Source organism: Pelobates fuscus, chromosome 3 (genome assembly GCF_036172605.1).
Source record: "Pelobates fuscus isolate aPelFus1 chromosome 3, aPelFus1.pri, whole genome shotgun sequence".
Taxonomy (NCBI): domain Eukaryota; kingdom Metazoa; phylum Chordata; class Amphibia; order Anura; family Pelobatidae; genus Pelobates; species Pelobates fuscus.
In genome coordinates this window covers 202,721,753-202,738,041 of record NC_086319.1, presented here as the reverse complement: position 1 = coordinate 202,738,041, position 16,289 = coordinate 202,721,753, and the positions used below count along the sequence as shown (strand labels likewise).

Genomic DNA, 16,289 nt, shown 5'->3' with positions numbered 1-16,289 from the left:
ATTGTATTGATCCCCTTCCCCATACCTCTCCCCTCTTGTTTAACATTTAAATACTCGAATTCTCGGATTCAGGAAATAAAAATGTTCAATGAGAAAAAAAATACTTATGAAATAGCATGCAGATCACATATGCAAACGCAGCTGCTACAAAATATGAGCTATATATATATATATATATATATATATATATATAGCCATGTTTATAAATATGATGTCTGTAAAAAAATTTTTACATAAGTTTTGCTATCAGAAAGTTTGAAAGTTGTTAATACAAAAAAAAAATGATATCACCTAATGGCATTTTGTTGTGGTTGAGCACAGTAGGAGCTTGAGTCCAAAATTCTTGGAAGGTGACAGCACTTAGCATTCAGGACTCATATAAACAATGCTACTTGAAAACAACAGTGAATAATAAAACAATAAGGCAACAGTTATTGATTGCAGCACTGAAATTTCATTTAGTTGTTATATGTATTATTATTAATGATAAAATCAGCACTGTTATACTAATGACTATGAGACTAAGTTAAAGGCCTTTGGAGAGTTTACTACCTCCAACTCGTGTTACTATCTCTTTAAGAGAGGTTTATCAACTTCTAAGTAAATATGGAGTGCTTAATGTAACCTTGTCTTTGGCAGAATGTGTAAATGCAGTCTCAATCGTATATATGTTGATGGGCAGGATTCTGGAATGTTTTGTGAGATGTGATAGTGTTAGCACTTCCTGGAAATCTGACACTTCCTGCAGGAGCTGTGTGCAAGGTCACTTATACCTTTAAAATAACAAGTGTGGCTGCATCTAATCAAACAAATCGGCTTTAACAGAGTTTTTATTTGCATATTGATAGCCTGAATCTTGACAGCAGCAGTAAATGGTACGTTGTGAAATTACACACTGGCAATGAGTTCGATTTAATGTACATTTTACTTTGAAATGTGGAGAATGGTAAATATTTGTATGTGTGTGTGTGTGTGTAATTTAAAAAATAAATAAATAATTTTAACTGGACCTGTAACCTCATTTTCTAGAAATTATATAATTTGCATTAAACTCTTATTTGTGGTCCTGCTTACAGAACTATGGCTGTGTATGGATCAGGGCACTCCCACAATATCTAGAACACAGGTACCTGCACTATATTCTGGGAGACGCATGATTGGCATTATTGGAGCACATTGACTTGTAAAAACCCCTATGTGTTATAATAGCCAGCAACCAGATGGTACCATCTTAAATTTGGTTGTCAACCTGTGTTAATTTTGCTATTCCACTCCCCCCCTCCCAAAAAAGAAAAACCTACAAAAAAAAGCCAAGAAGCATACAATGCAAACACCTTAAGAACTTAATCTTGCTGAAATGCTTTATGTGTGAAATATCTTTTTTCAGTTTACAAAAAGTGCAGATTTTAATAAAAATTGGCTCTATTATAAATTAAAGGGTTACCGAGTCACACGTTGTTTTAACCTAGTTTTTCTATTTAAAATGCTTGATTGTGCACTATTTAACATAAATACTCTATTGGGCAATATTTACAAGGCACTATTTAACTGATTCTTGGTTTTGCCAATTATTAGAGACGATAGTCTGCATATTTCTGATAATTGGTATTAATCTAGAAATCTGCCAATATTGCTGATAATTTACTCAGCTCTCCCAGTCACCGCCAAGAACCCCCCATGAGTCTCTGCATGCGGAGGCCAACCGACGGCAGGGAGGTAACATCATAAATAATCTGTATAGGCTCTTGAAAAATCTGTCAATCCCTACTATTTACTAGGTCCAAAACTGAAGGATGCCGTTCTATAAGCAATATATTGGACTGTGCCATCGAGCCTTTCGCACACTGTCCTACAGGCTTCACATTGCAAGTATGCTCACTGCGTTGATTACTCCCATTGCCAGCATGCAGTGTATGCTGACGTCAGATGCGTTTTTTGCATTAGTCAGTCCGGAAAAGAGTTCCAGGCTGTGCCGGATGTGGAACTAGACTTCAGAACAAAATGTATAATTACTCTGTATGGGTAGCATTTCAAGCTGAAATCCTGTACGTATAGACTGCTTGCACCAAGACAGATATGGTGGCTGGAGTAACTCTTTAAGGTTACGCCTCAATTTTTTTCAGCAAAATCCAGGAAGTTGGTGTCTGTAATTTTTCTTCTATATCCACTTTCTAATTTTACAACACTACAATACTTATTACTTCCTTATATACAAATGTATAGATTTATACATTTATAAATATGTAAATGTTTATAGGTAAATTCTCTCCATGTTTCAGATTCCTGCACTCATGGCTTCTAGCAGCCTTGTACTGCTCACTGGACTAATAGTGCCATTTTGTACGGGAATGGTCTGGATCCTCTACAAGTACCGCTTTTGGAAAATGGATACACTGGTTGTTGATGTGAAGACTCAACAGGCCCTCCGTCGATATGTTTTATTTGAATCCGTGCATGGAAAACCAGACAGTGTGTTGCTGACCTATAAGGAATATGCAAAGCAAGATCGTCGGATAAAGGGTTTAATATTTACTGCAGAACAAGGTCTGTTGGGGGAAAAATGTGTCCTTGTCTCTATTAATTTTGTTCTATCTATGAGGTCCCTTCCAATATTGGAATGTTAAAAAAAAACACATTAGACACACCTGGAGGCACTCTCAGCCAGAGTGGGGATAGTGCTTGGGTATTCTTTAGGGGTCTGCATGGTACTATCAAGAAGTAACTAAACAGGCTACACAGTACAGTAGTGAGAAATAACAGTGGAAGCAGTTACTTGCCTGTCACAAGAAACAGTGTCTAATCACACACTGCAGTGATAGCCAGAATAATTGCAGGCAAGGCACAGAACAAAAATTAGCTTTCCGCTTACAGAGTGTTCCCTCAGTTATACAGTTATAAATCAAAACGTCACATCCAGTAAGCAGTACAGTACTACATAAAATATACAGATATAAATACAGACAGTATTGAAATTAAAATGGTGGTACTTAGCTGAGGCAGCAGCAAAGAAAGAGGAAGAGATGGGGGTCACATGGGACTATATGATATGTGGACTGTTCCCATTGGCTAGGAGATAGTGATGTAATGGTTAACCCTATGAGGGTGTTTGTTAATTTCTTCTATATTATGAATACCTTAGCTTTCTTTGCTGCTGAGGAATAAAAGAAAGAGATAAGCCTAATAAGAGCCTCCGTGTCCTTTAATAAAATTCCAGGTTTTGTTTACATTTTGTTTTATCAGAACGTGTACTATTGACTCCGTCCTGAAGGGGTTAAGTTCTGACCACAAATTTTTTATATATATATATATATATATATATATATATATATGTATATATATATATATATATATATATGAATATATCCTTGCACTCACGCTTATCACGGTAATCCCTAAATCCTATACTGTTAGGTGTGCCTTGAGGAGAGGGTTGAGGAGCACTGCTTTAAAGGGTTACTCCAGGCACAATGACCACTTATGTAATTTGAAGTGGTCATGGTGCCTGGAATCTCTATGTGTAGCATTTTTCTATGAAACACTAAACTTTTACCCCTGTGCTACTAGAGGTGTAACTCCACCTCATGCAGTGTCATTGGAACAAGAGTTCTGGAATGGCTAATGAGAATTCTGTGTAAATTTGGCATCTCTTGTCAGCACGCACAGCATACTGGAAACAGACAGCCAAAGACGACAACCTCCACACACACTCTGTGCCGCCCATGTCCTTCCCTAATCCTGTTCTCTTTGACAACCCCTCCCCCCCCTCAAGCAAGGGAGAGTGATATGAGGGGAGGAGGATCAAGTTGAGGGGCAACTTGGTCTTGGAGCTGGAAAGGCCAAGTTGCTGGAAAGGAAAGTGGGACAATTTCTTTTTTTTATTGGTTTTTTATTTGGAAGGATAGTAAAGTTTACTGTGACCAAAAATAGAGTTTTCTTACAACACTGTTTTTTTTGGTAAGAGTTACCCTATAAATATCTCTTAAAGGGACACTCCAGGCACCCAGACCACTTCTGCCCATTGGAGTGGTCTGGTTGCCAACTCCCACTACCCTTAACCCTGCAACTGTAAATATTGCAGTTTTCATAAACTGCAATAATTACCTTGCAGGGTTAAGTCCTTCCCTAGTGGCTGTCTACTAGACAGCCACTAGAGGGCACTTCCTTGTCCATAGCACAGATTTTCTGTGCTATAGCTTCGCTGGAAGTCCTCACGCTGTATGAGGACCGCCAGCGTCGCTAAAATCCCCATAGGAAAGCATTGAAAGCATTTTCAATGCTTTCCTTTGTAGAGGTCTAATGTGCATGCGCGGCATTGCCGCAAATGCGCATTAGGTCTCCCCAGCCGGCGGGTGGGATCAGTCTCCCCCGTCGGCTGACGTAACGAATGGGAGAAGTGGTGGCAGAGGAAGAAGCAGTGACGTGGGACATGTCGTTGCCTCTGGTAAGTGACTGAAGGGGTTTTCACCCCTTCAGCAACCGGGGATGGGAGGTGGGAGGGCACCTGCAGTCTGGAGAGTCCCTTTAAGATCTGAGTTTGTTCAATATTTACTGGATAAAACAGAGGAAAACCATTAGAACTAAAAGATTTTCATCTGCCAATCAAAAATGAAACAAACGTAGACCATTACAGGCCAATTTAAAGGGATAACGTGGATATAAAGAGAGACCTAGGGGGAGAGATTCTATGTTTTTTCTGTGTTTGATTATACGCAATTTTCTGTCCACAGATATTTTCCTTGCTGATGTTGTAAAAAAATATAACCCTCTTACTGCTGTCGCATTGGGCACACAGTGCGGATATTCTGCCATCCAACTCTTGACTCTGCTTCCCTCCAATGGCAAACTGTATGCCGTGGAACAAGATGAGAACATGGTAGAGTCGGCTGAAGAAATGATATTAGTATCTGGCTTCAAAAACCAGCAGGTAATGGTGATGGTGACAGATAATGCTTGCATTCCAATGTCTAAGCCTTCCTATGATAAAAAAAAAACCGATCAATAATGGAAGTTTTGACCACAAAATGTGCATATAGCATGTGTTTTTTTAATAAAAAAAATGTAGTGTGTTTTAAGCCTTGGGGTAATTAGCCTCATCCCTTTTAATTCTAGGTTCTCATGACTGGTGTATAGTCGGTGTATAGTCGCCATATGGGCATTCGGAACCTTGGACAAACCCCCCACATACCTTTCCCAATAAAACATGGATACTAGGGTATATGTGTCAAATTGTCCACAGCTTTTATTAAATAGTAATAATAGCTAAACATAGAAAAATTAGGTCATTGCCCTATACCCCACCTTCACATCCGTATACTTCTGTTAGATATAAAAGGCAACGATCCCACTATATATATATATATATATATATATATATAAAATACAGTTAATGAAGGCTTGCACTCACAGTCTTTTCTTCATAAAAGTTTCCTTTATTTCATCCCATTAAAATATGATCTTACAACACTGTGGGATGAAATAAAGGAAACTTTTATGAAGAAAGGACTGTGAGTGCAAGCCTTCATTAACTGTATTATATCTTTTGGCAATGGCTAGACTGCACCCAGCATTTTGAATTAGATAAAGGCTTATAAGTGTGTGTGCAAGGAGCAATAAGGAACTTTATTTATATATATATATATATATAACATTATTCCAACATGAACACAAACTTAACCCCTTAAGGACCAAACTTCTAGAATAAAAGGGAATCATGACATGTCACACATGTCATGTGTCCTTAAGGGGTTAAAGTGCCAACAATTTATTATAAATTAACCATGGTAGGGGTATACCCGGATAACCTTACCCCACTAGGTTCTGAGCCACTGACAGGACTCGAAACCTACCAACTTACCAATAACCACATTTAACCATTTCCATAACCTTCCTAATGGGGAGCCTATTTTCTCTCCTTCCACTTCCTATCCTGCCACAAGCTCAGACCTTGAACCCTTAAGCCGTCTGAGCTCCGCCACCCCGAAGAAACAGCGCCTTCTGCAGCCCTTCCTGCCAACCCAGGTTCAGGAGGTCCCACCCCACTGCGGAGAGTTGAACTCCATCCGAGTGATAGTAACCGGGCAACCCAACCTCTAACTCCCGCTGTCTCACTACCACTCCCCCCACTTTCCTAACAAAACTAGCCATCAAGCTATTCATCTTCCCATGGCAGCGATCGATAGCCAACAGGTTGCGCACATGCCGCCACTGCCGCCTGGGAACCATCTCGGACCAGACCAACATTACCCCGGGAAGCAGTTCCCTCAACCTATTAACGTCCTGCTTTATCCATGGCCCCACGAACGACACATACGCATGCTGCCGCGCCGCATCCGGAACGCCCCCAGTCAGTTCTGCCCTCCCAGTCCCGATCTCAGCTGCCTGACTCCAATTTCGCCACGGCCCCCACCCTGTAAACCCACACCTGGCCCACGCTAGCCCCCTGACCTCCCCCAGCTCGCAAGGAAAGAAGCAGGGACTGCAGTGTGTTCAGCAAAGTGTGAGAACGAAGTGCAATGTCTGACACCCCCAGACTCACCAAGGGGGCCCGCAGAGAGACCCCCTGCCCCAGCACTTGCCTGCCTGGTGGTTGGCCTCCGGATACTCCTGGAGCTGGAATTGCCGCCCAGCCGGCCCTTTCTGCCAGGGGCCACGCTCCCATCCACGTTGTGATCCAGGGGGCTCTCCAGCGCCCACGGAGGCCTCCACTCCAAGCGCGTCCACAGCACGTACGGAGGCTGCGCTGCCCGTGTCCTGGGCCACGGCAAGTCTGAAAGAAGCCTCTCCTAGGCTCTAGCGGCGCGCCGGGAGGCGGAGCATCGACCATGCGGCCACCTCGCCTGCATCCCGATTCGCTGCCTGCTCCTGCTGCCCCCTCACCGCCCTGGCTTGGCTCACGGGCCCGACCCCAGGTTCAGTCGACGTGGGGACCTCCTGGTTCTTGTAGGCCGACCCCCGTCCTGTTCTGCCGCCTGCACCGATCCCAGCTGGGCCCGGATCAGTGCAGCTCCTCCACGGTCCTGAGACCCTCCAGCATCTTCTCCACGACATCCATCTTGCAGGGGAGAGAAAAAAGAAAACCTACCAGGCCAAATGAGTGGACACACGAGGTGAACACAAACTCAGCCAGGTAGGCAAGTTAAAAGTTACTCTTCCAAGATGTCTGCCTATTTATATAGCCCACTCCTTACCCACAAGCCACCAATCCCAACTAGCTTCCTCCTATGCCCGCCTCCTAACCCCTGTCAAGGCCCCTTTCCACTAAGCTGCGTTCTTGCTACATGGGGCTACATTACCAGATTGTAGTTATAATCACACAAGGGTCCTTTCCAGTATTAATAAGAGTTAAAAGGAGTTCTTCAGAGATCCCTCCTGCTATACCCTGGAACACATGGACTTTTAGAATATGGATGTCCATTGTGCAGGTCTCCCTGCTCTGTAAGGGGGTTCATTGCATAAATCATTGCATTGATTGAATTATCAGGGCTGTTCTTTTTGTGTCATGTAATAATTCCTTATCAGTCATTGAGATATTTATCCCTAATGTGGCTCTAATTTGGGTAATCCAACACAAATTCTAAAATCATTTCAAACTGGGAATGATCTAAATCAGAACTTCTGTTGGGTTGCAGTTGTGTTCAGTGTTCTCTGCTTCTTCTCAAGTTTAGAGTGATATATGGAACTACAAAAATACAACCCATAGTGCAAAAAGAAACACTCTAAGCACCAAAACAACTTTAGCTGAATGCAGGGCCGGACTGGGAAAAAAATTTGGCCCGGGCATTTTTCAATCACAGCGGCCCACTGAGAAAGAGGCGGGGCCAGAGAGGGTGTGTTTTGTCATCACTAATGACAAGCACGCCCCCTCTCAAATGGAGCATGTTAGTTCAGTGCGCAGAGCCCTGCTGAAGAGCTCTAGCATGGGAAAAAGGCCCTGTATTTGTTCTGCGCAGCGCAAGCAAATTTAATAACATGCTTGCGCTGTGTTTGCTTTTAACTTGTCTCTGGTGTCTCCATAAGTGGGATACCAGAAGACAAAAGGGCCAGAAAAGTGTATGGTGCATGTGTTTGGAGCCTGCTTGTGGGATTGCATGTGTGTTCAGTAAGCTGATTGTGGTGTTGTATTGTGTAAATAGGTCAATTTAATTTATGTTTGTGGTGTAATATGTGTGGCTAGGGGCTGTAGCAAGTGTTTATAGGGGGCATAGTTTGTACAGGGGATGTAGTGAGTGTGTGCATATGGGCTGTAGTGTGTGTGTAGGGGTTGTAGAGAGTGTGTGTTTAGAGAATGCAGTATGTGTTTGCTTACAAGGAATGTAGTGTGTGCATAGGGGATCCAGAGTTTGTATGTCAGGAATGTAGTGTGTGTAGGTGGTGCAATGTGTGTAGGGGATCTTGTGTGTAAAGGACCCAGAGTGTATATAGGAGATTGTGTGTGTGTGTGTGTGTATATATAGAGGATTCAGAGTGTATATAGGGTAAGGGGTCTAGCGTGTATCTGGAGCGTAATGTGTGTAGTGGTGCTGTAGTATATATTATTGTAAAGCGCTACGGAATCTGTTGGCGCTATATAAATGGGAATAATAATAATAATAATATTATGCATGCTGCACCCTTCACACATACACACAGCACACCCAACACACTGCGCCCTTCACACATACAATCCGTCCAAACACATACATATATAAATATATATATTTGGACGTATTGTATGTGTGAAGGGCGCAGTGTGTGCTGTGTCTATGTGTGAAGGGTGTAGCATGTGTGTGAGGATTGCAGTGTGTGTGTGTGTGTGTGTAAGAGGGGTGCTGTATGTGTGAGGGTGTTCTTATCTACTGTCACATTCTATGTTTCTAATTTCTTTTGTCTGCTAACTTACTGAGGGTTATTTTATATATTATACATACGTATGTGTGTTGTATATGTGTGAGATTGTGTTGTGTGACTGAAGGTGATGTGTGTGTCTGAGGGTGCTGTGTGTGTCTGAGAGTGCTGTGTGAGTGAAGGTGCTGTGTGTGTGTCTGAGGGTGGTGTGTGTGTGTGTCTGAGGGTGGTGTGTGTGTGTGTCTGAGGGTGATGTGTGTGCGTGTCTGAGGGTGTTGTGTGTGTGTGTGTGAGAGGGTGCTGTGTGAGTGAGTGTGCTGTCTGTGTCTGAGGGTGATGTTAGTAAGAGTATGCTGTGTGTGTCTGAGGGTGATATTAGTATGAGTGTGCTGTGTGTGAGTGCTCTTAGTGTGAGTGTATATAGCACAGTGTTTGTATAAATATGTTTTTTGGTTTTTTTTATTTACAAAAAACTGAAAACTATGTATCCCCCCCCCTTCTTACCTTTAGCCTGGGAGGGGGTGGGAAGCCGGGTTTCCATTGGGGGGGGTGCCGTGCTGCCATGGAGGGTGCTGCCTTCTCTGGTGGTCCAGTGGTGAGGGTGAACTATAGCCTGCAGGCTAGAGTTCACTCTCGTGAGATCTGAGCGTTGCTGTGGTAACCACAGCAACGCTCAGAAACCCGCGAGAGGACCCGGCGGAGCTGCTGGCTAGAGATCCCCGGGTCCTCCATCCCCAGCCGGCGGCCGCATCTCAGTGCCTCTGGGCCGGTGAGGGAGATCTTTGATCTCCTCACCGGCCCATGGAGGCACACAGCAGGGCCAGCGCTCAGATAGCGCTGGCCCTGCAGGGGCTGGCAGGGGAGATCCTGTGACCTCCCCTGCCGGCCTCGGCCCACGGCCATCGCGGCCCACCGGGCATTTGCCCGGTATGCCTGATGGCCAGTCCGGGCCTGGCTGAATGAATCATTATCCTGACCTGTACTGTCTCACTGCTCAATTCTCTACCATTTAGGAGTTAAATCACTTTGTTTATGTTGCTCTTAGACAGCCTCTCGCTACACTTCCTGATAAAAAAAAATCTATGTGTTTTAGCTTTCCTCATTGCTCGTGTGTTTAATATTACATTTCCTTTCTCCTGCTCTGTTAAAGGGAAACTATAGTGCCAGGAAAACAAACTCGTTTTCCTGGCACTATAGCTTCCTTCTCTGGGGATAATAACCCTTCAGTCACTTACCTGGGTAACTATAGCACTATAGCTTACCTGGGTAACTATAGCACCATAGCTTCCTTCTCTGGGGATAATAACCCTTCAGTCACTTACCTGGGTTCAGCGCCGATGTCCCTCAGCGCTGGCTCAGCTCCGCCCACACTCCTCCCCCACGACATCCGCCGGTGGCAATGGCCACGCTCGCATTAGGATTTCCCCATAGGAAAGCATTATTTAATACTTTCCTATGGAGATTCTGATGACGCTGGAGGTCCTAATGCATAGCGTGAGGATGCCCAGCGTTGTTTAGATGACCAAAAGTCGTCTAAGAAACTGGAAGTCCCTCTAGTGGCTGTCTAGACAGCCACTAGAGGAGGAGTTAACCCAAGAAAAACTGCAATAATACCACTCTAGGGTTAAGGGTGATGGGAGTTGGCACCCAGACCACTTCAATGAGCTGAAGTGGTCTGGGTGCCTACAGTGTCCCTTTAATTGCCTGCTAGAGCGTGATGGGGCCACTTGTGTTTAATAAAGTTCAATTAACAGAGCAAGTGATAAGAACTTCTAAAGTTAACACACTGTTCTGTTAAGATTAAACCTTGTTTTCATGGAGGCTCTTTGAGTCTCAGCCAGGGGAGGTGTGACTAGAGCTACATGAACAAAGTGATTTAAATCAAAAATTGCATATTTTTGCAGTGAGACTGCAGGGCCATAATATATAAACAAAATCTGCTTAATTTAGCTAAGCTTGTCTTGGTGCTTAGAGTTTCCCCTTAAAACTGAATATATTTACATTGAAGAAATCGTAAAAATTAAATGTTCATTAAAACAATTATAGAATTTTAAAATGACAATTGTAATGAGTTATTAGGTTACAGAATGAAGCACAAATCTTCATGATAAAGCTGTTTTTATTAAAGGGATACTAGAGTCACCAAAACAACTACAGATTAATAATAATAATCAGTCCCTGCAGGCATTTTGCCGTAAACAAATTGTTTTCAGAGAAAATGCAATTTTTACAATACAGCCTAGGGATACCTCCACTGGCCACTCTTCAGTAGACTACTACAAGTGCTTCCCTGGGCAGTGCTGCACAGTGTGCATTACTGCCATTCAGTGTCTCCACCTTCTGCATGGAGACACTGAACTTTCCTCATAGAGATGCATTGATTCAATTAACCTCTATGAGGAGATGATGATTGGCCAGGGTTGTGTTTAGCTTGTGCTGGCTTTGCCCCTGATCTGACTCCTTGACAAACTCCTATAGAAAAGCATTGTGATTGGGTCAGATCAACAATTCTGATGATGTCAGCCAAGCAGGCAGATCAGCGTCAGAACTAGCAGCAGACTGGAATAAAGTTAATCTTTTACTATATTTAGGAGGGCATGGGGGGCTAGATGGTGTTGTTAATACTATAGGGTCAGAAAAACATGTTTGTGTTCCTGACTCTGTAGTGTTCCTTTAATTATAACTCATTTAATTTTTGTACAAGAATGAAGATTGAGATTGCAGTAAGTGCAGTACCGAAAACAGAAAAAACATGATGTTCTATCCCTTTTGTTTTCCAGTTTTCTATGTTATTTCAACACCCAATAGATGCCATACATGCCTTGAGCAACCATATCAATGAGAATAAAGTCGATTTGGTTTTGATGGACCATCAACCTGACCAATATCTCCAGGCATTGCAGGCACTGGAAGAGGTTGGGGTACTGCACCAAGGTACCTTGATACTAGCCAACAATATCGAACAATCTGCAGCCAAAGAATTCATGGATCATCTTCAAAGTCATCTGTATTTTGAAATCATCAGCAGCTGTCAAGGACTAATAGCAATACAATGTACAAAGACAAGGGTGTTCAACTATAATGATTAGGAACAGATCAACAAATGTCTGCAAAAGTGACTCTCACCAGTAAATATAATTAGGGAACTAGTGGGGTATCCATTGGTGAAGAAGTAATGATCAGGGCAAAGTTATCAGTTGTGGAATGAAAACCAATAACTTGAATTTAGGATATTGTGCACACAGCTAGCATACATTATGTAAAAAGGATATGTTTAAAGCTCCAAAACCAGCCCCTGTCTCTGCAGTCTGACAAATGTAAACATTTACATTTTTTACAAACCGCAGTGTTTACATATGTCACTAAGGATGCCTGCAGTGGCAGTCAGTCAGCCACTATAGACCTTCCTCGTGAAGACTTTCAGTAATGAAAAGCTTTCATGTTTGGTGTCAACAAACACTTGGAATGCTTCTCTTAGAGAAGCGTTGGATTGCTCATTCGATTGGCTGAGTACAGCGATTGCCTCGTATTTCCTAGTGCTTCTAGTGAAAAGTATTGAATTGGCCAGAGATCATCCATCAGGATGATCTCAAAAGAGCAGGATTGACTGTCGTGATGAGACCAGAACGACGCTAGATAATAGTGTTCCTTTAATAGACCTTAGAACGGAGTATTGATATATTAAAGGATAGTTTTATTAGTCTTAAACACCATCATATACTATGAATTCTATTAGGTAAAGATGAGTATTCAATCAACCATTAACAGGTTTTCATTACCAGACCATTACATAAAGATGATCTTGTCTACTGATGATTGACAATATGTCCCTGCCTGTATTACTCCCAACACATACTTTTAAAATATACAGATATATAGCTAGTGTATTGTTGTCCTCACTTCTTTGTATTCAGCATTATTATTATTTTATTATTTATATAGCGCCATCAAATTCCGAAGCGCTGTTCAATGGGATTAGTAACACGTATCAAATAAAAAAATAAAAATCATAGAATCCTTAGGGGTTATTCAAATACTAACTAAGAATTCTAAGCCAGGCTACATTTGTCTGAGAATAATGAGAATCACAGTTGAAAGCATCTTGAGGTAGACCTAAACCTAACCCCAAACTAAACAGTCTACCTCTATAAAATAAGGAGATACCAAGGTGACTCTTATCAATCTTTGGCAATGAGGGGGGGGGGGGGGGGGGGGGGGACATTAACAGCAACTCCTAACCCTAACTGGTCTATGAATGAATAATGCTGTAATGACACTGTCCTGTAATTAATTAATTGTCACTACAAAGCTAAAACTTAATCTGCTCTTGTCAACACTTCATCAATACATCCAGACAAGGTGAGATTTATCCTGGACAGGCAACTATATGAGAACACTAGACTGAATGTGGACCTGTTTTGGCACAGGAGATGCCTTCTCTACTCTTATCCTTGTATATGGAGAAGGCATTCGACAAGGAGGAGTGACAATATTTATTTAGTATCTTGAAGCATTGGGGATTTCAACTGAGGCTTTCCGGGTTCTTTATACTGGTCTAAGTACACAGAGAATCCCATGGTGAACTAAGGGGGGGCCATTTCAAATTAGAAATGTAACGAGACAGGTTGTCTGTTATCCATACTGTTGTTTGCTCTTACTGGAGCCTCTTTTTCACAGGATCAGAGATAATCCATGGATCAAGGGTATCGATATAGGGACTGAGACATTTAAAGGAACACTATAGTCAATTAAATTACTTTAGCTAAATAAAGCAGTTTTAGTGTATAGATCATTCCCCTGCAATTTCACTGCTCAATTCACTGTCATTTAGGCGTAAAATCACTTTGTTTCTGTTTATGCAGCCCTAGCCACACCTCCCCTGGCTATAATTGACAGAGCCTGCATGAAAAAAAAACTAGTTTCACTTTCAAACAGATGTCATTTACCTTAAATAATTGTATCTCAATCTCTAAATTGAACTTTAATCACACACATGAGGCTCTTGCAGGGTCTAGCAAGCTATTAACGTAGCAGGGGATAAGAAAATCTTAATTAAACAGAACTTGCAGTAAAGAAAGCCTAAATAGGGCTCTCTTTACAGGAAGTGTTTATGGAAGGCTGTGCAAGTCACATACAGGGAGGTGTGACTAGGGTTCATAAACAAAGGGATTTAATTCCTAAATGGCAGGGGATTGAGCAGTGAGGCTGCAGGGGCATGCTCTATACACCAAAACTGCTCATTAAGCTAAAGTTGTTCAGGTGACTATAGTGTCCCTTTAAGGTTGTTGCACATGCAGATGATGTGGTTCTCACATTGAGGAACCCGGTAGTCTCTTTGGACCCATTGTTTGAAGATATACGTTCTCTTGGAATGGTCTCCCTAATGTAATAACAGGAGGCATAGATTAGCGCATACAATCCTCTACAGACCTAAAGCAAGGGGTGTGTGGGAGCTATCAAACCTCCTAATGTACTTTTATGCAGCATAATTAGCGCACATGGTGATGTGGCATGCACCAGTATCCTTCTTAGCTATTTGGGATAAAATAAATTCCAGCTGAGCTCTAGACTTTTGTCCTTAACTCCGATATTGCACAATAGGAACTTTTCCCCCAGACATGCGTCCACAGACATTTGGAAGTCCTGAAGACGCTGTGGTACAGAGATACTTCCAATAATGGGAGATAGATGGCGTAGTAAGATTCAACACTATAAAAGAGAGACACAAACTAACCACCAAATATTTATTTCGGTTTCTCAAATTAGATATTTCACACTACAACATGCAAAACCACAGATCGTGGCGACTATTCTCACATACGTTGAAAATCTATGCCTTCAGGGTATTTACAATAATATCAGTTCACTAGAACGAGAGTGGGGCCCCATGAGATATATTCAGCAATGGGAACAGGTCTTGCGGGAAGAAATAGAAGAGGCAGATTGGGAAGTGGCCGCAAAATTCTCAGTTTGGATAATATCCCAGGAGCACATGTATAAAATTTGATTCAGGTGGCACATGCCAATTCTGTGCACATAAACTCATTCATTGCTACATCAGTTGACTACATTTCACAGTGTTTCAGAATTCCCACTTGCATTCCATTCCCTCGCACAATTTGCATTAATGGCCAGCCTAGATGGGCACATTGCTTCTATGTGCCATAACAAATTAGGTTTGAGAGCAAATCTACTCCTACATGATACTACCTGTTATTACTGTCATATTATACTTGAATTATGCAATTTTCTTTAATGCAGTTTTATAATTTTATAGGCTAAAAAAAAGACATGTGTCCTTCAAGCCCTTCAGCCCTTCCCACATCTGTTTTTGCTGTTGATCCAAAAGAAGGCAAAGAGCCCAATTTGAAGCACTTTGCAATTTTGCAACAAACTAGGAAAATATTCCTTCTCGAACTCCAGAATGGCAGTCAGATCTCTTTGAATCAAGAAGCTGTTATCACACGTATTGAAAATGAATCCCTGAATATTATGTTTTTGCAAGAATTAATTATGCTATGTAAAAGTGCCTGACTTGTCTACGGAATATCATTTCACTTTAATATTCGGTGTTTGTTTTTCAGTCAGTGCTTTACAATTCTATTTGTTTTTCTCCAAATAAAAGAAAATACAAAGAGCACAAGGAAGCATAAACCATCCAAATCAAAATTATACACAGTAAGCAATAGATGATATTTAATGTTTTTTTATTTTTCATAAAAATCATAAACAACATAAATAAATAAAACAAAACTGTCTTTCATTCACACGGTTGACTGCATTCTTGAGACCAGTACTGTTTCTGTTTTAAATCGGACTGCAAGAGTAGGGAAGAGTTTTCCAAATCCCTCTATATTTAGGAACTACCCTTATTCTAAAACTGAACTAAGCCCTGGACAGAAGATAAATAATGCTATCTAAAAAATCAAAACAAAATGCATTTAATTTATCATGCATCTCAATAAAAAATTATATATTCATTGCATATGAGGGGGTTCAGTTAAAGTGACTATTTTAACCCATTAGCAATAATCCTCCGTGTATATATTTTTACTCATTACATCTTTGAGATGAACCCAGCATTCTAGATTGCAACATTCCTATTTAGAATTTGCTCTGTATTTCATACCATGACTTTAATTTTGCTTGTTTTTTTATTGCCTTATTCTTGTGGGGGTGTGTTGCATACAGTATTTAATTGTTGTTGTTGTTGTTTTTCCTTTTATCCTCTCAGTCATTACTGGTATCCCAATTCATTCTTGCCTCAAACCCCTATACTACCTTCCACTCAGACCATAACATCCTCATGATTAATTTAATCGTGTTACTTAATGATATGTAATCCAATGCAGAACCACTCTGAGGTTATATATGTGTATATGTAATGTACAATGGGCTTAAGAACTTAATATGAACTGCATGATAATTATTATTTTAGTAAGATAATATAAAATAAGCAGAACCTT

The 16,289-nt window shown here is 41.4% G+C and overlaps 1 protein-coding gene across 1 annotated transcript; it reads left to right on the top strand.

Annotated features, from left to right (window-relative positions):
* The first annotated feature begins 790 nt into the window (after positions 1–790).
* Positions 791–12,309, top strand: LOC134601005 (catechol O-methyltransferase-like). Its single transcript, XM_063445418.1, has 4 exons — positions 791–875; positions 2,280–2,544; positions 4,728–4,924; positions 11,604–12,309. The coding sequence occupies exons 1-4, from the start codon at positions 873–875 to the stop codon at positions 11,910–11,912; spliced, it is 774 nt and encodes a 257-aa protein (XP_063301488.1). The 5' UTR covers positions 791–872; the 3' UTR covers positions 11,913–12,309.
* The last annotated feature ends 3,980 nt before the right edge of the window (positions 12,310–16,289 follow it).

What these genes read in the sequence shown, in the direction of transcription:
- LOC134601005 (XM_063445418.1), top strand. An exon ending in AATATTTACTGCAGAACAAG is followed by an intron (nt 2,545 to 4,727) that starts GTCTGTTGGGGG and finishes TTCTGTCCACAG; the next exon opens with ATATTTTCCTTGCTGATGTT. An exon ending in CTGGCTTCAAAAACCAGCAG is followed by an intron (nt 4,925 to 11,603) that starts GTAATGGTGATG and finishes TTTGTTTTCCAG; the next exon opens with TTTTCTATGTTATTTCAACA.